The 27,160-nt window shown below is 47.8% G+C and overlaps 1 protein-coding gene across 5 annotated transcripts in view; it reads left to right on the forward strand.

Annotated features, from left to right (window-relative positions):
- Positions 1–27,160, forward strand: part of LOC133250320 (uncharacterized) — a 62,996-nt gene that overhangs the window by 2,859 nt on the left and 32,977 nt on the right. For 2 of the 5 annotated variants that reach the window (XR_009737303.1, XR_009737304.1), the window contains exons 2-3: positions 3,153–3,730; positions 5,547–5,830. Coding sequence is in view for 1 of the 5 variants with exons in the window: in XM_061421397.1 (XP_061277381.1) it covers positions 1,636–2,568 (933 nt within the window). In the remaining 4 variants the exon portion in view is untranslated. The other 3 variants (XR_009737301.1, XR_009737302.1, XM_061421397.1) reach the window with 3 other exon arrangements.

Genomic DNA, 27,160 nt, shown 5'->3' on the forward strand with positions numbered 1-27,160 from the left:
CTGCGGCTCCCCCGGCTGCAGCAGCCAGAACCAGGCCCGCTGAGTGACCGAGACCGGAGATGGAGTAACTGTCGTGCTTCCGTGGGTCATGAACCCACACTTCCCATGCTCAGAGCAGCTCCTCTCCCACCCACCCAACCCAGGACTGCTGTCAGCTGCTTCCAGAGGTTCTGGACTTTGCACAGTGGGGATGCTTTAATGGAGTAGGAGACTCATAAAGAACCAAAAGCCCCACTTAGGACACTTAGGAGCTGAGAGCTGGGCTGGCTCCACAGTTAGGGAGAGGGAGGCTTAGGCAGGACTTCTGGAGGGAGGAGGTCCTCAGGAGGGAGTTTCTGGGGAAGGGCTTCCTGGGGAGAAGGGTCCCATGGGGGCTCCAGTCAGCCCCTCCTCTCTAGGACTAAGCCACTGGGACCCCTCAGACCTGGCTATCCACCAGTCTCCACCCCACTTCTTCCCATCCTGCACATGCTCCCTCCCTTTCCAGGCCATCACAGGATGGAAGTTCTATCCTGTTCCTGGAGGGAGAGGGGCTGGGCTCATTTTGTCCTAGGAGAGCATCCCAGAGATCTTCATGAGGTGGGAGGAGATGGGAACCAATGCCGTTATTCCACACGGAAAGATTGGCTGCTTTCTCTTTTTTTTTTAGTTAACTTATTTTTTATTGAAGGATAATTGCTTTACAGAATTTTGCTGTTTTTGAAGACTGTTTTCTTAAAGACTGTATGTATGTATGTATGTATGTGTTTTTGCTAGCTCTGGCCAGGGCCAGGGAGATTGTGTTGCAGGAGAACAGCCCCCGCCCCATCAGGGTCACCCCAGCTGACTCAGAGCTCTCTGAGATGGAGACGGAGGGAAGGAACACTGTGTGGTCCCCTCAGGTTCTGTCCTGGCCCCAGCCTCCAAGTTCCTGAGGCTGGGTCTGTTTTGGGCATTAAGGTAAGTGGAGAGTTGCAGCGGATGGGGAGCATGGGGCGGGTGCAGTGCTGTTTTTGTGATCGGCAGGGCCTGTGTGTGCCTGGGCCCCTGGGGAGGAGAAGCCTGAGAGAGTCCCTCTCACTGAGACCTTGCTGGGTGGGGTGGGGGCACAGAGCAGCCCACGTTTCCTTAACCCCCACAGTGCCTCTCCCTACTTGGGTCTTTTCTTCTGCTCTGGGGGATGTGGGCCAGGCAGAAAGGTAGAGTGCAGCCAGGATTCAAGTTGGGGGCTGGGGGTTATTCAACTGATGCCCCGCTCCCCCTCTCCACATCCGTGCTTTGGGAGTTCCTGAGACTCAGTGGTCAGTGAGACCTTGGACTGTGGATTAGAGGGCCGGCCTGACCAGGACAGAGCTGGGGGTGCAGGACTTAAACTGGGCGTTTAAGTTTGAACTTAAGAAGTTCAAAGAAGTTCTGGGACAGTTAAGGGTAGAAGACTCCCCTGCCCCCCGCCCCCCCCCCCCCCCGCACCCTGCAAACTCCACACACACAGGGGTGGTTGGGGAGTACAGACACAGTATGTTGGTGAAGGGCTCCTGTTGCCCTTTCCACCCATTTCTCTGGGATCAAAGTCTTTCCTCTCACCCTTCTGAAGGCCACAGTAGGGTGTCAGTCCCCAGCACTTATTAAGCACTGACAGTAGGCAGCACCCCAGCAATGGTGACCAGGAGGACGGAGAGTCCTGGTGAGAGAGGTCCTTGCGTGGACCGGTGGGGTCCAAGCCAGCATCCTGGTCTGCATTCCACCTTGTTACTCATTTACAGACGGGGAGAGGGTGCATGCCTTGGGGTGTACAGGCGTTTTTCTGGGACAGACTCCTTCAGCATAAGGGCTGGCAGGACAGCACACCCACAGCAGCAGGCACTGTGCCTGCGGTCTGCACAGAGACTTACATTAAACTTAAATCTGCAGCTCCAGGCCCACCCTGCTCACAGCAACCTCATCCTCTTTGTCCAACATCCCTGGGGCAGGGAGAGCCCGAAACGGAAGGAACCAGAGGAAGACCAGGTGGTGGGGAGGCTCCCAGAGCGGCAGGGAGAGATGAGGGGCTTTGGGATACGGAAAGTCCGCAGAAGAGGGAGGGGTGGGACAAGGGGAGGGGCTTGCGGGGAGTCCTGGGAAGGGGGCCGGGCCAGGAGACCCAGTTTCAGGGGCGGGGGGGAGGGAGGGGGCGTCCCAAGAAGGGATGGGGCGGAGGATCCCGCAAGCCTGGCGGCAATCCCAGCCGCATCGGTGGTCACAGCAGCTGGCCAGGGGCGGGAGTGGGGCTGGCCGCCAGGGTTCAGATGTTCTCTGCGGTACACTGGGATGTGGTGTAGGGGTGGGGCCAAGGACAGTGCCGACCGCCAGCTCAGCCCAGAGCTGCAGACAGGGGCCCTTTGCCTCACAGATCAGGAGGTCCTGGAGACCCTGGGAGGGGAGGGGCTTGCCTGGGACTGGGAGGGCGTGTTCCAGACCCCAAACCCAGCGTCCTGCTTAATCCAGACGGAAAGGGATCCCTCGTTATCGGGGCTGCCGTCCCACACTTCAGATCCTGCCTGGGTGCCGGGAGAACCGGAGACCTTGGTCACTTTCAGGAACTTCAGCTGAACTGGCCTGAGGAACCATCCACTCAGAAGTGATGGGCCCTGCAGGAGATCCAAGTGACCCTTGTCCCAGGAGGGAACTGCCATCCTAGACTGGAAGCACAACCAAAGGGACAGACTGGGGTCTAGGCTGGCTCTCTATGACCCTCCTGTCCCCAGCCAGGGGCAGGAGCAGGCCTGGCCTGGACATTTGTCTCACTGAGTAGGCAGGGAGTGGGGGATGCCTCCCTGTGAAGTGAAAGGCTTGGTCCTGAGCTTGACGGAGCACAGCCTTCTCCCTGACCCAGGTACAGCTGGCCTTCCTAACCCTTGGGCCTGACGGAGGGTCTTCTCAGGCTGTTCTGTGAAGAGGGCTTGTGCTGGACCAGAGGAGACCTTTCTGCTTTTGTCTCCTGCTCTGTCCCCACGCTTTCTTGTCCATCTGCGCAATGACCCTCCCCAAAGGACACACCTGCCCCAGGGACCTTCCAAACTCTGCCTGGTGCAGACAGGGTCCTCGGCGGACAGGGTCTGGGGAGGGGCCCCAGACGTGGACACTGGCTTTGAACACTGTTTGTAACGCTGAACGTGCTATGATCTATCTCACAGGTAAGGATACCACTTCAGAGAGGATCAAGTAGTTCGTTACACCCAGGTTCTGACAAAACCAGCTTCAGGCTCCCTCTGGGTCCTCTCACCTGTGAGGTACAGGGAGGTGGCCGGCAGAGCCACGGCTGTGAGAATGCAGGTGTGTGCAGGTGTGGGGAGAGAGCAAATCTGCCAAGTTGGCGTGTTCAGGCTCTCGCCACATGTTCTGTAAATAATGACTATGTGACAGCTGAGCTCATTTGTAGCACTGCGCATGCGGGTCACGGGGTACTCGGTCCGTCATGGCCTACTTTGTGCTGTAGAGATATGTGAACTCCTCCTAGAAAGTGGTGGCACTCTACTGCTTCAGCACAGCTATGTCCATTGGGTCAACCAGGAGAAGAGAGACTATAGCGTGTCTGCAGCTATGGCTACTGCGTCAGCCAGGAGAGAATGAATGTGTCTGCAATTCCTAGGGCTCCTCAAGTCTCCTTCCAGCCTCTTAGCTCAGGCCTTGCCTACCCTGGGTTCAGCAAGCAGTGCATACAGTGTGAACAGCAAGACAATTGGAGTCAAGAGCAGGATCAGCAATACAGCAGGTAAGGCTGGCATGTGGGGCTGTGTTACCCCTCAAGCTAAATGCTGAGACACCGGCTAGGTCTTGGGGTGGGGGGTGGAGGGGCTATCTGACTCTGGGGATTTAAGGGCCTGAGAGCCTTCTGTTGAGCTGTGAGAATTTCTGACGAGCACAAGTCTTGTTGACCCCTGCCCTAACCCACTCTTGACACTCCTGTGAGGGATTCAGAACCTGGAGGGGAGTGAGGCGTCAGCAGGTCTCATCACCCCATGACTCAAGTGCTCTGCACATGTCCCCATCAGACAGAGAGACAAACAGAGGTTCAGAGGCTGAGCTACCAGCCTGGGCTACAGTGGAGGTGGTGCTGGATAGTGAGGCAAGGCTGGCCTTGGATGCCCTCCCTCTCCTCCCACCTCATAATCCCCCCTGACCCCACTCCTCTGTCAGCATCGCATGCAGCCTTGCAGAGGAGCCTTTAGCCTGCAGTTCTCCTACCCCATCAGTGCAAGGGAAGCCTGCATTTGTCCTGGCATCTGCACGGGTGTTAAACACTTAGACACTATGTGTCCCGCTGGAATTGGACAAGCTTCTGGCCACACCCGAGTGGCCCACCCACCCACAGCTTGGTTCCCCTGAGCTGGTCTAGAACCCAGAACTTTCCCAGTGGCTGTATCTGGAAGGTGTGAGGATGGTGGCCAAGTAGTATTCTGCCTGCAGTGTGCCCAGGACCCTCATCCTGCTCAGGAAGTGTGAGCAGGACACAAGACTACCTGGCCCTTTGGTTTGTCTGGTTTCACTTTTTGGGGCTGGTATGTCTCATGAGGACTCAGATCCTTGATTCTGCTGGGCCTGAGTGGAAGAGGTAGCCTAACTTAGCCATCAGGGACCAGATAGTCCTGGAGAGACCTGTGTCGCTCCACTTTGAGACTGAGGCCAGGCCCTCCACCCATGCTGTCCCAGCAGCTCCCAACCCTGAGTTGGCCCCTGACCTCCGACCTCTCCAATCTGGACCTGGGCAGCCTCTGCTTCCCCTAGTGCCTAGACACCGCACAGGGACGGGAGCTTGTTCCGATGACCCTCCTCCCTGCCCCATTCTGCCTTCTGACCCCCTGCTCCATACTACCCCTGCTCCCCCTCCTCTCTCTCTTTTCTTCCTCTCTCGTTTCTTCCTTCCTCCCTCCCTTTCCTCCCTTTCCCCTCTCCTCACCTTTTTTCTCCTGCCATTCTTTTTTCTTCTGCCCCGCCTCCCTCCTTCCTCACCTCCCTCTTCCTCCCTTCTCCTCTTGTCCTATTTTCTGTGCCCTTCTCTTGCCCTGGCCCAGGGCCTAGGACCCTCTTGCATGGTTGAGGGCTCAGACAACAGAGTCCCTCACCCTCACTGTGGAGTGCCCCCACCGACCCTAAGTCTTACTGCACACCTACACATGCGGTGCACAGATGCCTGCTGCAGAGAAGCAAGTTGATGTGGGAGACTCGGGGGATGTCCCTCATCCCAGCATGCCCAGGCACGGGAGGATAGCCCACTCTCGGCCCAGACTCTCATGTCCCTTGGAGACTGGGGATAAATCAACTTCCATGGCTCATCCTTGAGTAGCCTTCAGAATCTTTGGCTAATGTTAGAAACTACTTTATATGCAGTACGTTTTGAAAATGTCCAGGAAAAGGGATGTTTGTCAGTGTTTAAAGGCCACGTGACAAGCCTCTGCTTCATGAGCCTCTATTTCTCCCCACGGCTGAGCCCGCCCCAGAATCTGACAGCGGCGCTGCCTCCCTGAGGGGCGTGGCCACCCACCCAGGGCCCCCACTGACAGGTGTCCTGCCCTCTCTCCTGGACGCAGGCCTGCCAGACCACCTCCAGCTTCAGGACTGGGAAGGGCCAGGAGTGCACACTGGCTCCGCCCACTATGGCCCCGCCCACACAATGGAAGCGCCCGGCCCCAAGCTTAGTCCTGTCGGCAATTCAGAGAGATCCCGCCCACCAGGGCCCCATCCTTGACCTGGCCTCTCCCCAGCCTGGCCAGCCCGCAGAGAGCCCTGTAGACTCACTGCAGACTCACTGGAAGCAGGAGTGGATGTTGTGAGCACCAGCTGTGGGTGAGGACGGAGCTGCTGTACATGGCAGGTACGGGGGTCCACTTACTGCCTCCGTGACCTGGTCTTGAGTCTGTGGGGCACACAAGTGCTGATGTTGGGGCGCACATGGGGTAGGGGAGGCGTTTTTCGTAAGCATGCAGCATGCATGAATGTCCGCCTTATAAAGAGACCTCAGCGTCCTAGGCCCCTCGGGTCTTCAGAGACCTGTGTGCGTCTGCTCTCACTGGGATTGGCAAGGAGGCCGAGGGGATGACAGGCGGACAGGCTGCACCTGCTCCTCGTACACTTGCTTGTCGAGCCCGTCGGAGCCTCCAGGACGGCTGCCCATCGCCTGGGGACTCCTAGGCTGGGGTGGGTGGGTAAGATGGACAGGATGCGGAAAGACCAAGCTCACCAGCAGGCAGCCAGCAGACGAGGAGCAGGGGCCCAAGAGAGGCTCACACCCAGGAGGACGGTGCCGCGGCCACGGGGGAAGGTCCCTGAGGGGCCCCTGCTCCTGGGAAGGCTCCGGCCGTGCGTCCTAACTGTCTTGGCCGTGTGCGTGATTTATGACATGATTTTGTGATATGCAGGTTTTGCACGTTTTGATTCCCGGCTACATTTTTTTGTGATGGTTGTAGCTGCTGCTGTAAATAGTGTTTCTCTAGTATTTTCTGTTTGCTGCTGAATAAAATCCAAATGACTTCTTATATAGTCTCAAATCCATGCACCTTACTAATTTTCTTTAGAAACTCTCCAAAGACATAGGGACTGAAAAAATTATCTTGTGATATTACCTTCTGATTGAATTGTTTTGCAGAGACCTTGGCCTATATGACACATGGTGTTGGAAATTGTTTCTTATGGCTTAAGAGATGGGGAATTTTTATGGAGGCTGCCAGCACCTGGGAAGTTTTGCTGCTGCTGCTGCAGCAAGAGGGCATCTGCTCCCCGGGCAAGCTTACGTGATGCCTTTTCCATCAGTATTGGTCTTCTCTGCTATGAGTTCTCTCAGAGTCAGATATTCCTTTTTCTTGGACATCTGGCCAATATTTGCCTGATGTATCTCTCCCTGTGTTCTTGCTTTCAACTTCTCTGTGTTCCATTGTTATATTGTTTTGCCTGAAAACAGCATAGAACTGGGAGTTATAGTTTTTTGTTTTAACCCAATATGATCCTGTCTTTTAGATGTTAAGAACAGCGCAGTATTTACGTGAATATTGATATATCTGGATTTGTTTCTTTCAATTTGTCTTCATTTCCACTTTAGTTCTTTTCTACTTTCTTGCCTTAATGGACATTTTTGTTTTGATACTCCCTCCCACCTTTATTGATTTTTCTCTATACAGGCTTGAAATTTATACATGCTGATTCTAGTCCTTTGGTGCTGCCTCTTGAGCTGTTTAACCTGACTATTAAGTTAACAGAGACTTAAATATTTGATTACCTCCAAGGCAATAAAAGTACATTAGAAGGTTTTAGCTCCATTCATAGCTTTTCCAACTTAGTATTACTGAGTATTTTAGTTCTTTAACCTCACAAATTAGATGTTTTATTGTCTTATGGACAGAGGTTGTTTGGATTCGTCCACATATTACTGTTGCGTTTGTTGATCATTTCTTCTTACACACTGGACTGTCCTTCCAGGATTATTTTCCTTCTTCTCAAAGCACATACTTGAATTCCTTGAGAGCCAACTCTGGTGTTAAATTCCCTCCATTTCCCTGAAGTCATTTTATTTTCCCTTTGTCCTTGAGGAGTAGATTTGCTCAATACACAATTCTGTGTTTGCATTAATTTTCTTTCAAAACTTTGTAGCTGTTATTCTCATGAGCTGAATCTATTGCTGCAAAACCAATTACGTCAAAACTTAGCTGTGCCACGTCGTGGTAGGTCGCTTCAGTCGTGTCCAACTCTGTATGACGCTATGGACTGGGCTTCTCTGTTCATGGGATTCTCTAGGCAAGAATACTGCAGTGGGTGGCCATGCCCTCCTCTAGGGGATCTTCCTGACCCAGGAATCGAACCGGAGTCTCTTATGTCTCCTGCATTGGCAGGCCAGGGTCTTTACCACTAGCACCATCTGGGAAGCCCTAAAACTTAGTTGCTTAACACAAAAATAATTTTCCATGGTTTCTGTAGATCAGGAATCTGGGAGTAGCTTAACTGTTCTGTTCTGCCTTAAGATCTATTGTGAAGTTGGATATTGTTTGAAGGCCTGGAGATCTGCTAGAAGCTTGGCTATTGGTTAAAGGCCTCAGTTTCTCTCCATAAGAACCTCTCCATAGGTCTTCTAAGTGTTCTCCTTCCAGGGTGGTTGACTTTCTCCAGAAGTTGCAGTCCAAGACACTGAGGTGGAAGTACGAATGCTCTTCAAGTTTTAGCTTTGGAAGTCGCATATCATCACTTCCTCAATATCCTTTTGGTCACAGAGCCAACCCTATTCAGTGTGGCTGCTGCAGGCAAAGTCGCTTCAGTCACTGAGACTCTTTGCAACCCTATGGGTCATAGCTCTCCAGGCTCCTCTGTCCATGGGATTCTCTAGGCAAGAATACTGGAGTGGGTTGCCATTTCCTCCTCCAGGGGATCTTCCCGACCCAGGGATGGAACCTGAATCTTTTACATCTCCTGCATTACGGGTGGGTTCATTACCCTAGTGCCACCTGGGAAGCCATTCAGTGTGGGAGAGGCTACAGAAAGGCACAAGTGAAGTGAGGGCTCAGTTCAGTTCAGTCACTCAGTCGTGTCCGACTCTTTGCGACCCCATGAATCGCAGCATGCCAGGCCTCCCTGTTCATCACCAACTCCCAGAGTTCACCCAAACTCATGTCCACTGAGTCAGTGATGCCATCCAGCCATCTCATCCTCTGTTGTCCCCTTCTCCTCCTGCCCCCAATCCCTCCCAGCATCAGAGTCTTTTCCAATGAGTCAACTCTTCGCATGAGGTGGCCAAAGTACTGGAGTTTCAGCTTTAGCATCATTCCTTCCACAGAACACCCAGGGCTGATCTCCTTCAGAATGGACTGGTTGGATCTCCTTGCAGTCCAAGGGACTCTCAAGAGTCTTCTCCAACACCACAGTTCAAAAGCATCAATTCTTCAGCGCTCAGCTGTCTTCACAGATTCCCAAATAAATCCTTAATCACTTTCTCTTAAGAGATTCCAGGTAGACACAGATTAGATCCTCCCACTGTATCCCCTTGTGCCGCTTAATCTCTTTTTTGTGTTTTCCACCTTCTCTTCTCTGCTGCATTCTGGGTAAATTCACTGAATATGCCTTCTGCTTCCTGACTTCTCTCTTCAATTGTGTTTAATCTGCTGCTGAACCCAGCTACTGTGTGCACATTTCTTTAAAATTTCAGTGATTATATTTAACTTTTTAGAAGTTACATTAAAATATTCTTTTTAATATAAATTTATTTATTTTAATTGAAGGTTAATTACTTTACAATATTGTATTGGTTTTGCCATACATCAACATGAATCCGCCACAGGTTTACACGTGTTCCCCATCCTGAACCTCCCCTCACCTCCCTCCCCGTACTGTTAATTCCTGAAGGTTTGCTTTTATACTGTGCAATTGCATCCTTTATTTTTCATTTAAAAAAAAAACATTTCACTTGAGAAAATAACATCCGTACAGAAAATTTCACAAAACGAGATTGTACAGCTGAAAGTTATCATAAAATAAATGCCTTTATGGTGAGAACATCACCCAGATCAAGAAATAGAATGCATCTTGCAGCCCAAAAGTATCCTTGTGCTTCTAATAAGTCTCTCTTTCTTCCTCCTTGTAACTTTCTGTAGGCAACCACTATTCCAACTTTATAATTTTATTTGCTTTTTTAAACACCTACATTCTTAAACACCATAGTTTTATGCCTGTTTTCTGAACTTCATGTAACTGGAACTACACAGTACATGTTTTGTTGTGTTCAGCTTCTTTTATCCAATATTAGAGCTGTGAGAGTCATGCGTATTGTTGCTTGTTGTAATTTATTTTCATTGCTGCATCGTATTCTATTGTGTGAATACACCACTCTTAAAAATACCTTCTTCTGTTGCTGAATGTGTTTTTTTCCCTGTTTGGGTCGACTGTGAATAATGAGGCTATGTTTTGCCAAATGTTTTACTTTCATTTCAGGTTCAAAGGATTCATTAACCAAAAAAACAACTCATTACAAACAAACAATTTCAATATTTAATATACAATCATCTAACTTAATTTTAGTATACAGTCATTAAAAGAAAAGAGAAACAGAATCAATAGAGAAGAGTAATAGCACATACATCACCGAATTGGGCAGATCAACACCCAGACTTAAACAGCATGCTGGGAGTTGTGTGTGTGTGTGTGTGTGTGTGTGCACGCACGTGTGCATGTGCTCAGTCAGTCGTGTCTGACTCTTTTGTGACCCCATGGACTATAGGCTGCCAGGCTTCTCTTTCCATGGAATTTTCCAGACAAGAATACTGGAATTGGTTGTCATTTCCTTCTCCAAGGGATCATCCTGAACCAGGGACCCAACCCACATCTCTTGTGTCTCCTGCAATGGCAGGCAGATTTTTACCACTGTGCCTCATGGGAAATCCAGCACGCTGGGAAGTCCCTCAGTAATAGCACTCTGGAGTCCTGATTGGGAGAAGGCCCTGGGTAGTGTGTCCACTCCATGGGTGAGACTTCAAATTGCAGTGCTGGGGGCTCCCACTTATAATCCCAAGCTGCAAACTGACACCATTAGTTTGTGTGCAAAAATGCAGCTCTGGTTTTACTAACATTTTACAAGGCTGTCTGTTTTTATGTTGTGAGTCATATGATTTTGCTAAACCCTGGGTGCAGTTGGCCAGACCTCCAGGGGCTCAAGAATGCCAAGACCTATTCAGCACACCTGAATAGGTGTGCTTGTGGGCAGACACGGAATCCGGGCAATGTCCACACAGGCCAGAAGCAAGATCAGAGGTCTGCTCTTCTGCTTCTGAAGCCTGAACAAGACTTTCTCCATTTTAATTTCCCTAACCGGCCATGAACATAATTTATTTGTATTTCTTGTTGTACGTGTGCATGCATTTCTTTGGGGGTATTAACCTAAAAATGGATTGCTGAGTCAAAGGATGGAGGCATATTCAACTTTAGCAGATAGTGCCAAACAATTGAACCAATTTAAATTTTTTCTAGAGTGCACAAGAATTTTCATTGTTCCACGTGGCTAGTTTTTTTTTTTTTTTTAATATTAGGTATTGTGGTGGATATGGAGTTGTATCTCATTATTATTTAAGCTTGTATTTCCCTTATGAGTAATGAATTGGTTATTTAAATATCCTCTTTCAAGAAGTGTCTATTCAAGTATTACCCATTTCTCTATTGGGTTATCTTTTTCTTGATTTTTTGGAAGCTCTTCATATTTGTCCGTTTTGTGAGTAATATTTTCTTAAACTTGATGGTCTCTCACTGATTCAATGTGTGGGTGCTCAGTTGCATCCAACTCTTTTCAGCCTCATGGACTGTAGCCTGCCAGGCTCCTCTGTCCATGGGCCTTCCCGGGCAAGAATACTGGAGTGGACTGCATTTCCTTCTCCAGGGGATCTTCCCAACCCAGGGACTGAGTCTCTTGTGTCTCCTGCACTGGCAGGTAGATTCTTTACCACTGGGCCACCTGAGAAGTCCTGGGCCACCTGAAGAGTGTCTTCTGATGTCTTCAGTAGCGTCTTCTGATGAAAAGAAAATTTTAATTACAATGTTCAAAATTTCATATTTTCCCTCATGGTTAATGCTTTGTGTGTGTGCATGTGGGTGTGTGTGCTTAGTCACTCAGATGTGTCTAACTCTTTGTGACCCCATGGACTGCCAGATTCCTCTGTCCATGGGATTTCCTAGCCAAGTATACTGGAGTGGGTTGCCATTCCCTTCTCCAGGGGATCTTCCTGACCCAGGGATTGACCTCGGGTCTCCTGCATTGCAGGCAGATCTTCACTGTCTGAGCCACCAGAGAAGCAGTAGTAGTATAGGAGAAGGAGAAAGCTAAGCCAGGATATGTTCTGCACTGAAGCCCAGAGAGAAGTCCTTGTACGAGAACTGGTGGCAGAGTTGCTGCAACCTTAAGACAAAGGGCTGGCCATCCTGGTCAGATCCTCCATGGTCCCAGGCTCAGGTCAGCCTTGCAATGGGGGTGGTGCTAGCTTCCCAGACCAGGCACTCCCACTTGGACAAGGATAACCCTCTTGAGAAGAGCAGCTGTTAACTGCTCCAGCCAACACTCACAGCAGCTGGCTGTGGGCACACCAGCTGCTACAGAGGATCTGGGAGAAAACCAAGGGAATCTACCACATCCTCACTGCTCTTATTAAATCCGCTCTATCTGGCTAGCTTCCTTGAGATTTTGTTGGTCACACGTTCTTAGGAAATGTTGAAAAGGACAGTTAGTGGGATACACCATGCTCCTGCTGCTGCAGTAGGTCCTAAGCCTGATGATACTCCTCATCCTCACCCTCCCCATTCGATGTCCTACTGACATTTGCTGGCCTTTGTGGTTTGCCTGGGGGCAAGGGATAACTCAGATTCTCATCCTTAAAGAGTATGAGACACTCCTCAGGCTATAGTGACTTCATTTGCCACTTACAATCACAACTAGGCATTTGAAGAGCAAAGGACACCCCTGGGGATTGCCTGGGTCTAAAACATATTCTTTCTGACCCTGCCTCCATTATGTAGCCCCAGCCCAACTCCTCAGGATGATCAAGGTTCATTAGCCCTGTCAGCAGAGGTACTCAATTTGGTGGAAGCTATTACTTGAAATCTAGTGGGACTCTTACTGCACTCCCTGGTAGAATTCTCTTTTTTCAAAACCTAAGATCTCTGCACCATAGAGCAGACATTGATTTAAAGTACATGCCACATGTAAAAGAGTCGGTGGGAATTTGCTGTATGGCTCTGGGAACTCAAACTGGGGCTCTATGACAACCTAGAGATGCGGGATGGGGTAGGAGGTGGGAGGGAGTTTCAAGAGGGAGGGGACATATGTACACCAATGGCTGATTCATGTTGATGAATGGCAGAGACCAATACAATGTTGTAAAACATTATATGTATATATATAATTATATATATATATATACATTATACATATATACATATACATTATATATATACATATATATACAACATTATATATTTAATGTAAAAAATTATCCTTCAATTAAAAAAAATAAATTAAAAAAAATAAAGTACATGCCACATTCTGAGACATAATGCCCCGTCCTTGCAGAGTTTTTACATCTAAGCTGGTACCTCATCTGTATCTTTTGGAGGCCAGTCAAAGACAGCTTCTGACTGGTGGGAGAGGTGGTGGGTTCTTTGGTCATGTTTTAAAGGGGACACTTTGGTGAGACTCTGTGGGATCCTGTGGAGGTAAATCAGACATTGGTGAGCTGAGATTTGTGTTGGCTGAACCACTGCAAGTTGGAAAGGCAAAGACAGTCCCGGTCAGAATGAAACCTGTCCAGCTGCGGGCAGTGTGGGCCTGAGTTGGCTGGCTGGTTTCTTTAGGAGGTTGTGCAGGGTCTCAGCTTTGGTCTCCCGCTGGCCTCCATGAGCTCCCTGCACAGCACTTGATGGTGGTTGACTCTTCTACAGTGGCTGCGCTCAGGTGGCTTCAGCATGTGACAGAAAAATCTCACAGTTTTGTGCCCTCTCCCCAGAACTCCTGCTTCCTACACTCCCAATTTGCTCCTTACCTAACTTAACCATTTGCTGCTCATATTTAGCTGGATTTCCTGCTGCCTCCATGGGTCCCTTATACTTTTATCTTGGGCCACAAGGTAGATGGTCTTAGGAGGAGGTCCATGCATTAGGAGGTACCCATCACCACTGTTTTCAGGGTTTTCTCTGGGCGCAGCAGCCAACCCATCTTGATTTTCCCTTCTTTGTCAGCTAGTCTTAAGGGCCCCCAGCAGGCCAGGAGGGCTGAGGAAATGCTTCTGTATGACAGCCAGACGTGGCTTAAAGAACCCAGTTAACTGTTCTTTCAGCTTACTGCCCCCTCTGGACCTGCCTGATGGTGATTAGCAGGGCCCATCTAACCTTATGACTTGGAGGGCTGGCAGTACTCAGCTTGTCATGGACAGTCCGGGCCACGTGGCCACTCAGATTCCATGGTCGGATGCTTGCTTTCTGCCAGTGTCTGGTGCGTGTCAGGAACTGCAAAATCGGTGGATGGGAAGAGTGTGCCCTGAACCTCCCAACTGGAGCTGATCAGATGTTCCTCACAGTGTCTTTCTGCACCTCATACCTCTCTGGTGCCATGGGATCTGGTGAGCTCCATGATCCAATTGGTAAGCCTGGCCATACTACAGCTGGGACCTGACATAAAACCATTTCCTGTCTGGGCTTCATGTGGTGTAGTCTCCCCAAGTGCAGAGCGTGCTGCCTCCAACAACCAGAGGGACATTGTGTTTCCTTCTTGGTGGGAGGAGGTGTGAGGTGCAGTGTTTTACCCTTCAGTTTGGAAGAGAAACACCAGTAAGTTCCAGTGGGGCCTTATATCCCATTCCAATGGGGAAAGTGTCTGAATCTCTTTAGGATTTACTGCCCGCCCCACCCCTGCAGAGCGTCTTTCCAAGGATCCAATATGCTTGGCTTTAGGGAACTTGAAGAGTGACCACCACCTGGACATGGAGAAGAACCTGACTTGTTATTGGTCCCTGTACACTCCTTCTCCATAGGGAAGGCTGCATGGCACTTCAGGTCTCTAGCTGTCAGAGCGAACTTGGACCCTGTGTTCCACATCCTTGAAAGATCTGGGTGTTCTCCTTTTCCCAAGATATAACTACTCTGTAAATGGTCATACATCCTGTTGGGAAAGACTGGAGGAGTCACTACTGTACACGCTTGTCAAAGTATGCAAGGGCCTTCATAGGACACACGTTCTGGGTCTGAACACTGGCTTAGACCTGGAAGCAAGGGCAGAGATTAAGCTTTCCACCGGGATAGCTGCCTCATCCTTCTTCTCATTCTGATTTTTTTTTTTTTTTGGTGTGTAAGCTATCTATAGTGCCTCAGAAACACCAAGTTCTTACCAAGTTCATCTCCATAGACACTTGAGGGTCAGAGCCCCTAGGCTGCCATTCTGACCTTGCTGCCCATGATGGTACTTGTTCATCCTGCTTCTGATAGTCATGCATTGCCCTGACCTCCTTTTCCCAGGGCCCAACATCCCCATGGTTACCAGAGAGCCCAGTTTGGGAACAGAATCTCCTACATTTGGCTCTGCCCACAGAGGAGGGGGCTTTCTGGGTGGCTTTAGTGGTAAAGAATCCACCTGCCAGTGCAGGAGACATAAGAGACATGGGTTTGATCCCTGGGTTAAGATCTCCTGGAGGAGGGTAAGGCAACCTACTCCAGTGTTCTTGCCTGGAGAACCCCATGGACAGAGGAGCCTGGCGGGCTACAGTCCACGGGGTCACAAAGAGCTGGACACAAGTACAGTAATTTAGCACGCACACATGTGTGCCACAGTGGAGAGCTCTCTGGGACACACCCTAGGCCCTTGATACATGCCCTGTTTTCGAAGTCCTCCTGTAGAATGTGGCAGCTAGTGATTTCTCATTTCATATAACTGACATATTCTAGCATGCCCACTTCTGTAAAAAGGACATTGGAATTTTGATGGGCATTTCATTTAATCTGTAGATCACTTTGGGTAGTTTTGGATTCTCCTGGGAATATTTTCTTAATAAGCTGCCTGTGCAACAATTCTCATCTCAGGGTCTACTCCTGGGGAGACTGGCCTAAAACAAGCTATTTCACTGATTTTATTCATTTTTATTGAGGTAGAAGTCACATAACATAAAATTAACCAGTAACCATTTTGAAGTGTACAATTAGTGGCATTAATGGCAACCCACTCTAGTACTCTTGCCTGGAAAATCTCATGGGCAGAGGAGCCTGGTCGGCTGCAGTCCATGGGGTCGCTAAGAGTCGGACATGACTGAGCGACTTCACTTTCACTTTTCACTTCCATGCATTGGAGAAGGAAATGGCAACCCACTCCAGTGCTCTTGCCTGGAGAATCCCAGGGACGGGGGGGCCTGGTGGGCTTCCGTCTATGGGGTCGCACAGAGTCGGACACGACTGAAGTGACTTAGCAGCAGCAGCAGCAGGACATGCATACAAACTACATCCTTTATACATTTGTGTGCCCATTATAATAGATTTATAATTACTGTTTTATGCACATGTCTTTTCAATCACATAGGAAAATAAGAGGAGTCACAGCTGTAAGCCAGTAATGATGGCCTCTATGTTCACCTGTGCGGTTACAATGGACAGTGCCCTTGTTTCCTGCACAGCCTCAAACGACTGTCCAGCGTCCTTCCGTTGTGACTTCAAGTGGAGCATTTCTTATAGGCCAAGTCTACTCATAACAGACTTCCTCACCTTTAGCTAATCTGGGAATATCTTTTTTCCTTCATTTTGAAGGATAATTTTTCCTCTATGGAATATTTTGTTGACACTATTGGTATTTAAATTTCAGTGACTATGTATGTTTAATTCCCCAAATTATATTTTCTGCCATCTGTGTTTACTTCAGAATATCCTGTCCTTGCAGCCTAGGTTGCTTCTCCATCCTCTTATCTCTCTGAATGTATTAAATATACTAATGAAAGTCCTTCTAGGAACTGCTCTATTAAAAATTTCTATTGGAGTATAGTTGACTTACGATGTTGCGCTAGTTTCAGCTGCACAGCAAAATGAATCAGTTACATTTACATATGCATTTACACACATCCACTGTGTTTTAGACTCTTTTCTCATATAGGCCATTATAGGATACTGAGTAGAGTTCCCTGTGCTGTAGAGTAGGTCCTTCAGTTCAGTTCAGTTCAGTCCAGTCGCTCAGTCGTGTCCGACTCTTGGCGACCCCATGAATCGCAGCACGCCAGGCCTCCCTGTCCATCACCAACTCCCGGAGTTCACCCAGACTCACATCCATTGAGTCGTTGATGCCATCCAGCCATCTCATCCTCTGTCGTCCCCTTCTCCTCCTGCCCCCAATCCCTCCCAGCATCAGAGTCTTTTCCAATGAGTCAACTCTTCGCATGAGGTGGCCAAAGTACTGGAGTTTCAGCTTGAGCATCATTCCTTCCAAAGAACACCCAGGGCTGATCTCCTTTAGAATGGACTGGTTGGATCTCCTTGCAGTCCAAAGGAGTAGGTCCTTACTAGCTATATATTTTATATAGAGTAGTATGTATGTATATCAATCCCAGTCTCCCAATTTACCCGTCCCCCCCACCCCCTGGTAATCATAACTTTGTATTTTACATCTGTAACTCTATTTCTGTTTTATAGGCAAGTTAATTTGTAGTCTTTTAAATATTTTACATATAAGTGATATGATATTTGTCTTTCTATGTCTGACCTCACTTAGTGTAACAATCTCTAGTGCGTGCCATGGGTGTGTGCTAAGTTGTTTCAGTCGTGTCCAACTCTGTGCGACCCTATGGACTGTATGTAGCCTGCCAGGCTCCTCTGTCCGTGGGATTCTCCAGGCAAGAATACTGGAGTGGGCTGCCGTGTCCTCCTCCAGGAGATCTTCCCGACCCAGGGTTCGAACCCATATCTCTAATATCTCCTGCGTTTGCAGGTGGGTTCTTGACCACTAGCGCCACGTGGGAAGGCCCTAGGCCCATTCATGTTGCTGCAAATGGTGTTATTTTTGAATTTTTTATTGCTGAGTAATATTCCATTGTATATACATACCGTATCTTCTTTATCCAAGGAATCGGTCTATTATTCCTTTTCTTTCAACCTAAGTTCTGTTAGATTTACCTTCTTTATGCTATTTCCCAACTGATTTTTGTTTGCATACATATCAAGTTTGTTTTTCTTATTATGTCTGTCTCTGTGTATTGAATAGTAAAGAGTGGTTTCCACCTATACTCTAGCTACCATCTCGAGGCAGAGGGTTCTCCAAGCTCATTCCTCTGCTCTCTCAGGAAGCCATGGTCTGAGTTGCTTAGCCGCCCGCCCATCTTGGTCTCCTCAGGTCTTTCCATTGTGTTCAATGGAAGCGTTGAATACAAACAGACCCTAAGTAGCAAGACTACAGGTATGACCAAGGAGCCCAGACTGGTGAACAAAAAAGGGTGGTGGTTAGGCGTCCCCTGGGAGCTGACCAAAGGCGGGATGGGGCAGACCAGGCTGTGGGGAGCAGCTCACTGTCCACTGTGCATTCAGCTGCCTACTAACTCACAAAGGCTCCAGAAGCCAGAGTTGAAATCCTCCTACATGCAGGTGTGTGGTATCCCTGACACTGGTCTGCAGAACAGGGGGCTCCTCAGAGTGTCGCCCTTGAGGGTCCCCTCCCACAACCCTTGCTGGGACAGGCGTACACACACGCAGGACCCCTACCCAAAGGGGCCGGCAGGGAGCGGCTCCGCACCCAGTCTGAGATCTGCATGTGCTGCCACTCATGGATGCCAGGTACTCTGCTCACCAGTCCTTGTCCCACAAGCACCCCTGCAGCTGCTCCTGCAGGGCCTGTCTGGGCATGAAGCTGTGCCCTGGAGTCCCTAGAGCCAGGCCTTCTAGGCCCCTGTGATCTGTGCACACTTGGACTCCCTCTGAAAGCTTCCCATGCTCAAACAAGTGAAATGTTGGAAACTGCTGGATTCAATGTTTTTGCCACTGGAATTCAGCAACTCCAAGTCAGGTGTTGCTCACTTCGTAACTGCCTGCAGAAGGTCATTCTCACACAGACAAATTGGGAGGTAGGAGCTTACTCCCAGGCTGACTGTGAAAGGTCCCCTGGGCAGTGGGATTGCTCAGTGGGTTGTGACCAAGAAAGCAGCCTCTTATCTTACACTGTTGGTTCTTGGAGGAAGCCTGAGGTGTGAGCTGAGCTGGCAGGGGACTGCCCGGTGCTGGGCCGATGCCCGGCCTCTGCAGCCAGGCCTCCCTGAGTGCACGGTGTGGTTTAGGTGGACGCACTGTGATGTCTGAATCATGATTTCCTGTTAAATTTTATCAAAGGTGTTCAAAATGCTCCCACGTCTTTTCTTTTTTGTTCTTTCTATGTTAAATAATAGTTATGGTTTTTCTACTGTACAACTATCATTGCCTTTGAAGAAGTAATAACAAAATGAAGAGCAAACAAAGGAAATAAAGTCCCTTTATTTTCAGAGAATTGATGACCTAACTCAGAAACCTAAGAAGAATCTACAGACAAATATTGCAACAGTTGGAGTTAATCAGATTTAATAGTTTGGAGATCAATATACAGAGTAATTGGGACTTCCCAGATGGTGCTCGGAGAAGGCAATGGCACCCCACTCCAGTACTCTTGCCTGGAAAATCCCACGGATGGAGGAGCCTGGTAGGCTGCAGTCCATAGGGTCATGAAGAGTCGGATACGACTGAGTGACTTGACTTTCACTTTTCACTTTAATGCATTGGAGAAGGAACTGGCAACCCACTCCAGTGTTCTTGCCTGGAGAATCCCAGAGACGGGGGAGCCTGGTGGGCTGCCGTCCATTGGGTCGCATAGAGTCAGACATGAATGAAGTGACGCAGCAGCAGCAGCAGCAGCAGCAGCAGGTGGTGGGGCTAGTGGTAAGAAACCCATCTGCCAATGCAGGAGAGCTAAGTGACATGGGTTTGATCCCTGGGTCAGGAAGGTCCTCTAGAGGGCATGGCAACCCACTCCAGTATTCTTGCCTGGAGAATCTCATGGACAGAGGAGCCTAGAGGGCTACAGTCCATAGGGTCGCAAAGAGTCAGACACGACTGAAGAGACTTAGCATGCATGCATACATACAGAATAATTACACTTCTCTCTTAAATAGCAAGCAGCTAGCTGAGACTTTCAAAGGCAGCCACTGAGGGACTTTGTGCTCTTCAGAGGCCTTGTCAGACCAGGGGTCAAAAGTTGATTCCAAAGCCCACCGAAGGATGGCCCTACTTGGGTAGGGGGTGTGCCTGGCAACTGCACACCCAGGAGCTGGTGGCAGTGTGGTGCTATGGCATCACTATGAGCACAGAGGCAGGAGCACAAAAAAGCCACAGCCCATGTGCCTGCCTTCCCTGCACTCTCATTTGTAAGAAAATTGCATGATCAGTACCTAATGTGGCCTATAACAATTAAAAATGGCCTGTCCTGGAACAGACGCACAGGCAACCTGACATGAAACCACACACCAAGGCAGGCACCCAGGGAACAGCAGAAATTTAGGGTAGATGCAGGGAGGAAGCTGCTGGCCCACGCCACCATGGCCCCTGCCCGTTAATGGTGAGAAGCAGCAGAGCTCTGGATGGACGCGTTGGGCCTGAATACCACTGAGACCAAGGAGGTCTCCACAGGAGGGAGTCTCCCTGCCAGGCCTCTCAGGACTGCAGCTGTGCAGGCAGCAGGCTTAGTGGACAGCTGAGATGCTCTGCAAAAAGAATAAATGTTTCACAGTCTTTTGGTGTTGGGGAAACAAAGGCCAGTCAGTGGGAGGGGTACTGGAGAGAGCCCTGGTGGGGTGAGTTGAGGACCAGGAAGAACTTTCCAAGGGCCTTTGCCAGTTCTGGGCACCCTATCAGCCAGGCTGTGGCTTGGCTGCAAGTGGCTGGAAAAGAGGGCCCAGCAGAGTCCTGGCAATTTGTTGGGTTGGGTGAGAAGCTAGAAGAGCTGCGAAGACAGTTCCCTGAATAGGAGAAATTCTGAAACTTCAGACAGCAGATTAAGGTCCAAGACAAAAATCTCAAGACTAACTAATTTTCCAGCTGTAGGCCTTTGGGGGAACATAGGATTTCTCTGAAGTTCCTGGAGCTGTGACCAGACTGCACAGAGCTTTGATCCCGGTAGCTCCCCATGGTCATCAAACCATGCCTGCTGTTGCCCAGCAGAGCAGACCAAAAGACCTGTAGCTTCCAACGTGCTTATGCAGAGGAATCTGGCATTCAAGCAAAATTTACTAGGCAGTGAGAGAGAGGATCAAGTACCCTCACTTCAGAGGGAAAACAGACAGTGGATAGTCTTGCCTTTGCAAAGCATTCCAGAGTGTGAGGAAGAAGCCTGTGTTGCTAGAAGCCTCTCATTTCTCCTGCCCCCGAGGTCTGGGTGTCTCTTTTGCCTGAGCGCTTCTCAGGGGCCCCTAGTGCCAGGGAATGTGTCCATTTATGGGGGGCTGTGCTTACAGGTCCAGTTGCCAAATACTGGGAGACTCAGACATCAGCCATCCCCTTGAACACTGGGAGGATGTCCCTGCTTCATTCCTTTTCTCTTTAGGACTTCTGTCCTGTAGGGTGGGCAGGCCCACCTCATCTTGGTCATTTATCTATGCATTTCTTTATGGCCATTTATTGCCACACCAGTCCCCTTAACCCACTCCTGAAGCAATTATTTTCATATTTTCAAGGTACATTTTTATTGAAATGTAACAATGTGTAAATTGTTATTCTGTGATGATGATAAAGTTAGATGTGATTCACATATAAAATTAACCATTAACCATTTAAAAGTGAACAATTCAGGGGCATTAAGTACATTCACACTATTGTGCAAAACCCATCTAATTGCAGATGTTTTCATCACTTCAAAAGCAAAACCATACCCATCACCAGTTGCACTGGGATGCCACCTCATCCCCGCCCTAGGCAACCACTAATTTGCCTTGTCTATTTGGATTTAGCTCATGTGGCCATTTCACATAAAAGATATCACACAGTATGCATCCTCTTGTGACTGTCTTCTCTCACTTCACATAGTTTTATTTTAAATTTATTTATTTTTGATTGAAGGATTATTGCTTTACAGTGTTGTGTTGGTTTCTACCACACATCGACATGAATCATCCATAGGTATTTATCAGTTCAGTTCAGTTCAGTTGCTCAGTCGTGTCCGACACTATGCGACCCATGAGTTGCAGCACACCAGGCCTCCCTGTCCCATCGCCAAGTTCCAGAGTTCACTCAAACTCATGTCTATTGAGTTAGTGATGCCATCCAGCCATCTCATCCTCTGTCGTCCCCTTCTCCTCCTGCCCCGAATCCCTCCCAGCATCAGGGTCTTTTCCAATGAGTCAACTCTTCACATGAGGTGGCCAAAGTACTGGAGTTTCAGCTTTAGCATCATTCCTTCCAAAGAAATCCCAGGGCTGATCTCCTTCAGAATGGACTGGTTGGATCTCCTTGCAGTCCAAGGGACGCTCAAGAGTCTTCTCCAACATCACAGTTCAAAAGCATCAATTCTTTGGTGCTCAGCTTTCTTCACAGTCCAACTCTCACATCCATACATGGCCACTGGAAAAACTATAGCCTTGACCAGACAGACCTTTGTTGGCAAAGTAATGTCTCTGCTTTTGAATATGCTATCTAGGTTGGTCATAACTTTCCTTCCAAGGAGTAAGCATCTTTTAATTTCATGGCTGCAATCACCATCTGCAGTAATTCTGGAGCCTCCCAAAAATAAAGTCTGACACTGTTTCCACTGTTCCCCATCTATTTCCCATGAAGTGATGGGACCGGATGCCATGATCTTCATTTTCTGAATGTTGAGCTTTAGGCCAACTTTTTCACTCTCCTCTTTCACTTTAATCAAGAGGCCTTTTAGTTCCTCTTCACTTTCTGCCATAAGGGTGGTGTCATCTGCCTATCTGAGGTTACTGATACTTCTCCCAGCAATCTTGATTCCAACTTTTGCTTCTTCCAGCCCAGCATTTCTCATGATGCACTCTGCATATAAGTTAAATAAGCAGGGTGACAATATACAGCCTTGATGTACTCCTTTTCCTATTGAACCAGTCTGTTGTTCCATGTCCAGTTCTAACTGTTGCTTCATGACCTGCATATAGGTTTCTCAAGAGGCAGGTCAGGTGGTCTGGTATTCCCATCTCTTTCAGAATTTTCCACAGTTTATTGTGATCCACACAGTCAAAGGCTTTGGCATAGTCAATAAAGCAGAAATAGATGTTTTTCTGGAACTCTCTTGCTTTTTCGATGATGCAGCGGATGTTGGCAATTTGATCTCTGGTTCCTCTGCCTTTTCTAAAACCAGCTTGAACATCAGGAAGTTCACAGTTCATGTATTACTGAAGCCTGGCTTGGAGAGTTTTAAGCATTACTTTGTAGTGTGTGAGATGAGCACAATTGTGTGGTAGTTTGAGCATTCTTTGGCATTGCCTTTCTTTGGGATTGGAATGAAATCTGACCTTTTCCAGTCCTGTGGCCACTGCTGACTTTTCCAAATTTGCTTGCATATTGAGTGCAGCACTTTTACAGCATCATCTTTCAGGATTTGAAATAGCTCCACTGGAATTCCATCACCTCCACTAGCTTTGTTCGTAGTGATGCTTTCTAAGGCCCACTTGACTTCACATTCCAGGATGTCTGGCTCTAGGTCAGTGATCACACCATCGTGATTATCTGGGTCGTGAAGATCTTTTTGTACAGTTCTTCTGTGTATTCTTGCCACGTCTTCTTAATATCTTCTGCTTCTGTTATGTCCATACCATTTCTGTCCTTTATTGAGTCCATCTTTGCATGAAATATTCCGTAGGTATCTCTAATTTTCTTGAAGAGATCTCTAGTCTTTCCCATTCTGTTGTTTTCCTCTATTTCTTTCCATTGATAGCTGAGGAAAGCTTTCTTATCTCTCCTTGCTAGTCTTTGGAACTCTGCATTCAGATGCTTATATCTTTCCTTTTCTCCTTTGCTTTTTGCTTCTCTTCTTTTCACAGCTATTTGTAAGGCCTCCTGAGATGACCATTTTGCTTTTTTGCATTTCTTTTTCTTGGGGATGGTCTTAATCCCTGTCTCCTGTACAATGTCACAAACCTCTGTCTGTAGTTCATCAGGCACTCTATCTATCAGATCTAGGCCCTTAAATCTATTTCTCACTTCCACTGTATAACCATAAGGGATTTGATTTAGGTCATACCTGAATGGTCTGGTGCTTTTCCCTACTTTCTTCAATTTAAGTCTGAATTTGGCACTAAGGAGTTCATGATCTGAGCCACAGTCAGCTCCCAGTCTTGTTTTTGCTGACTGTATAGAGCTTCTACATCTTTGGCTGCAAAGAATATAATCAATCTGATTTCGGTGTTGACCATCTGGTGATGTCCATGTGTAGAGTCGTCTCTTGTGTTGTTGGAAGAGGGTGTTTGCTATGATCAATGCGTTATCTTGGCAAAACTCTATTAGCCTTTGCCCTGCTTCATTCCATACTCCAGGGCCAAATTTGCCTGTTACTCCAGGTGTTTCCTGATTTCCTACTTTTGCATTCCAGTCCCCTATAATGAAAAGGACATCTTTTTTTGGATGTTAGTTCTAAAAGGTCTTGTAGGTCTTCATAGAACCGTTCAACTTCAGCTTCTTCAGCATTACTGATTGGGGCATAGGCTTGCATAGGCTTGCATTACTGTGATGTTGAATGGTTTGCCTTGGAAACGAACAGAGATCATTCTGTCGTTTTTGAGATTGCATCCAAGTACTGCATTTCGGATTCTTTTGTTGACCATGATGGCTACTCCATTTCTTCTAAGGGATTCCTGCCCACAGTAATAGATATAATGGTCATCGGAGTTAAATTCACCCATTCCAGTCCTTTTTAGTTTCCTGATTCCTAGAATGTTGATGTTCACTCTTGCCATCTCCTGTTTGACCACTTCCAATTTGCCTTGATTCATGGACCTAACATTCCAGATTCCTATGCAATATTGCTCTTTACAGCATCAGCCCTTACTTCTATCACCAGTCACATCCACAGCTGGGTATTGTTTTTGCTTTGGCTCCATCCCTTCATTCTTTCTGGAGTTATTTCTCCACTGATCTCCAGTAGCATATTGGGTACCTACCAACCTGGGGAGTTCCTCTTTCAGTATCCTATCATTTTGCCTTTTCATACTGTTCATGGGGTTCTCAAGGCAAGAATACTGAAGTAGTTTGTCATTCCCTTCTCCAGTGGACCACATTCTGTCAGACCTCTCCACCATGACCCGTCCGTCTTGGGTGTCCCCACACGGCATGGCTTATTTCATTGTGTTTCATTGAGTCAGACAAGGCTGTGGTCCATGTGATCAGATTGGCTAGTTGTCTGTGATTGTAGTTTCAGTCTGTCTGTCCTGTGATGCCCTCTCACAACACCTACCATCTTACTTGGGTTTCTCTTACCTTGGTCATGGGGTATCTCTTCACGGCTGCTCCAGCAAAGCACAGCCACTGCTCCTTACCTTGGACGAGGGGTATCTCCTCAGGGCCTCCCCTCCTGACCTTGAACATGGAGTAGTTCCTCTGGGCCCTCCTGTGCCCGCACAGCCACCGCCCCTTGGACGTGTGGTCGCTCCTCTCGGCTGCCACCCCTGAGCTCAGGCGTGTGGTAGCTCCTCTCGGCCGCGACCCCTGGCCTTGGACGTGGGGTAGCTCGTCTTGGCCGCTCCTGTGCCGTCGCAGCCTGGCACTCTGTGTCGCCACCCCTGACCTTGGGCAAGGGGTAGCTCCTCTTGGCCACGCTTCTGCACAGTCCGTCACAGCTGGCATTCCATCGCCATAGGTATCTATATCTATCTATCTATCTAGATGTTACCCCACCTTGAACCTCCCTCCCACCTCTCCCCATCCCACCCCTCTAGGTTGTCACAGAGCACTGGATTTGAGCTCCCTGCATCATATGGCAAATTCCCACTGGCTATCTATTTTTCATATGGTAATAGATATGCTTCAGTGCTACTCTCCTAATTCATCCCGTCCTCTCCTTCCCTCATTGTATCCACAAATTTGCTCACTATGTCTGCATTTCCATTGCTGCCCTGCATATAGGCTCATCAATACTATCTTTCTAGATTCCATATATATGTGTTAATATATGATATTTATTTTCTCTTTCCAACTTACTTCACTCTGTATAATAGGCTCATCCACTTCATTAGAAGTGACTCAAATGTGTTCCCTTTTATGGCTGAGTAATATTCCATTGTATGTATGTACCATAGCTTTTTTATCCATTCATCTGTTGATGGACATCTAGGTCACTTCCACGTCCTAGTTATTGTAAATAGTACTGCAGTGAACCTTGGGTACATGTGTGTCTTTCAATTATGGTTTCCTCAGGGGATATGCCCAGTGCTGGGATTGCTGGATAATATGGTAGTTATATTGTTAGTTGCTCATAATAGTCTTATGATCCTTTGTATTTCTTTATAGTAATAACTTCTCCTCTTTCATTTCTAAATTTATTGATTTGAGTCTTCTCCCTTTTTTCTTGATGAGTCTGGCTAGTGAGTGGTCTATTGATTTTGTTTATCTTATCAAAGAACCAGCTTTTAGTTTTATTGATCTTTTCTATTGTTTTATTCATTTCTTCTTCATTTATTTCTGCTCTGATCATTATGATTTTTTTCTTTCTACAAACTTTGGGGTTTTTTGTTCTTCTTTTTCTAGTTGCTTTAGGCATAAGGGTAGGTTGTTTATATGATTTATTTCTCATTTCTTCAGGTAGGATTGTATTGATATAAGCTTCCCTCTTAGAACCACTTTTGCCACATCCCAAAAGTTTTGGGTCATGTTTTCATTGTCATTTGTTTTTACATATTTTTTAATTTCCTTTTTGATGTCTTCACTGACCTGTTGGTTATTTAGAAATGTATTATTTAGCCACATGTGTTTGTGCTTATTACAATTTTTTCCCCTGTAGTTGATATTTAGTCTCATAGCATTGTGCTCAGAAAAGATGCTTGATATGATTTCAATATTCTTAATTCAATATTCTGTGGCTTAATTTGTGATCCAAGATGTGGTCTATCCTGGAGAATTTTCTGTGTGCAGGTGAGGAAAGGTGTATTCTGCTGTTTGGGGATGGAATATCCTGAAGATATCAGTTATGTCTATCTGGCCTAGTGTGTGATTTAAGGCCTGTGTTTCCTTATTAATTTTCTGTCCAAATGATCTTTCTGTTGGTGTAAGTGGGGTGTTAAATACCCATACTATTATTGTGTAACCGTTAATTTCCCCTTTTATGGTTGTTGTTGCTCAGTTGCTCAGTTGTGTCTGACTCTTTGTGACCCTATGGACTGAAGCATGCCAGGCCTCCCTGTCCTTCACCATCTCCCGCAGCTTGCTAAAACTCATGTCCATTGAATCAATGATGCTATCCAATCATCTCATCCTCTGTCATCCCCTTCTCCTCCTGCCTTCAATCTTTCCCAGGATCAGGATCTTTTCAGAGTTGGCTCTTTGTATCAGGTGGCCAAACCCATGGCCTGCAAGGAGATCCAACCAGTCCATTCTAAAGGAGATCAGTCCTGGGTGTTCATTGGAAGGACTGATGTTGAAGCTGAAACTCCAGTACTTTGGCCACCTGATGAGAAGAGCTGACTCATTTGAAAAGACCCTGATGCTGGGAAAG

Source organism: Bos javanicus, chromosome 7 (genome assembly GCF_032452875.1).
Source record: "Bos javanicus breed banteng chromosome 7, ARS-OSU_banteng_1.0, whole genome shotgun sequence".
Classification (NCBI taxonomy): domain Eukaryota; kingdom Metazoa; phylum Chordata; class Mammalia; order Artiodactyla; family Bovidae; genus Bos; species Bos javanicus.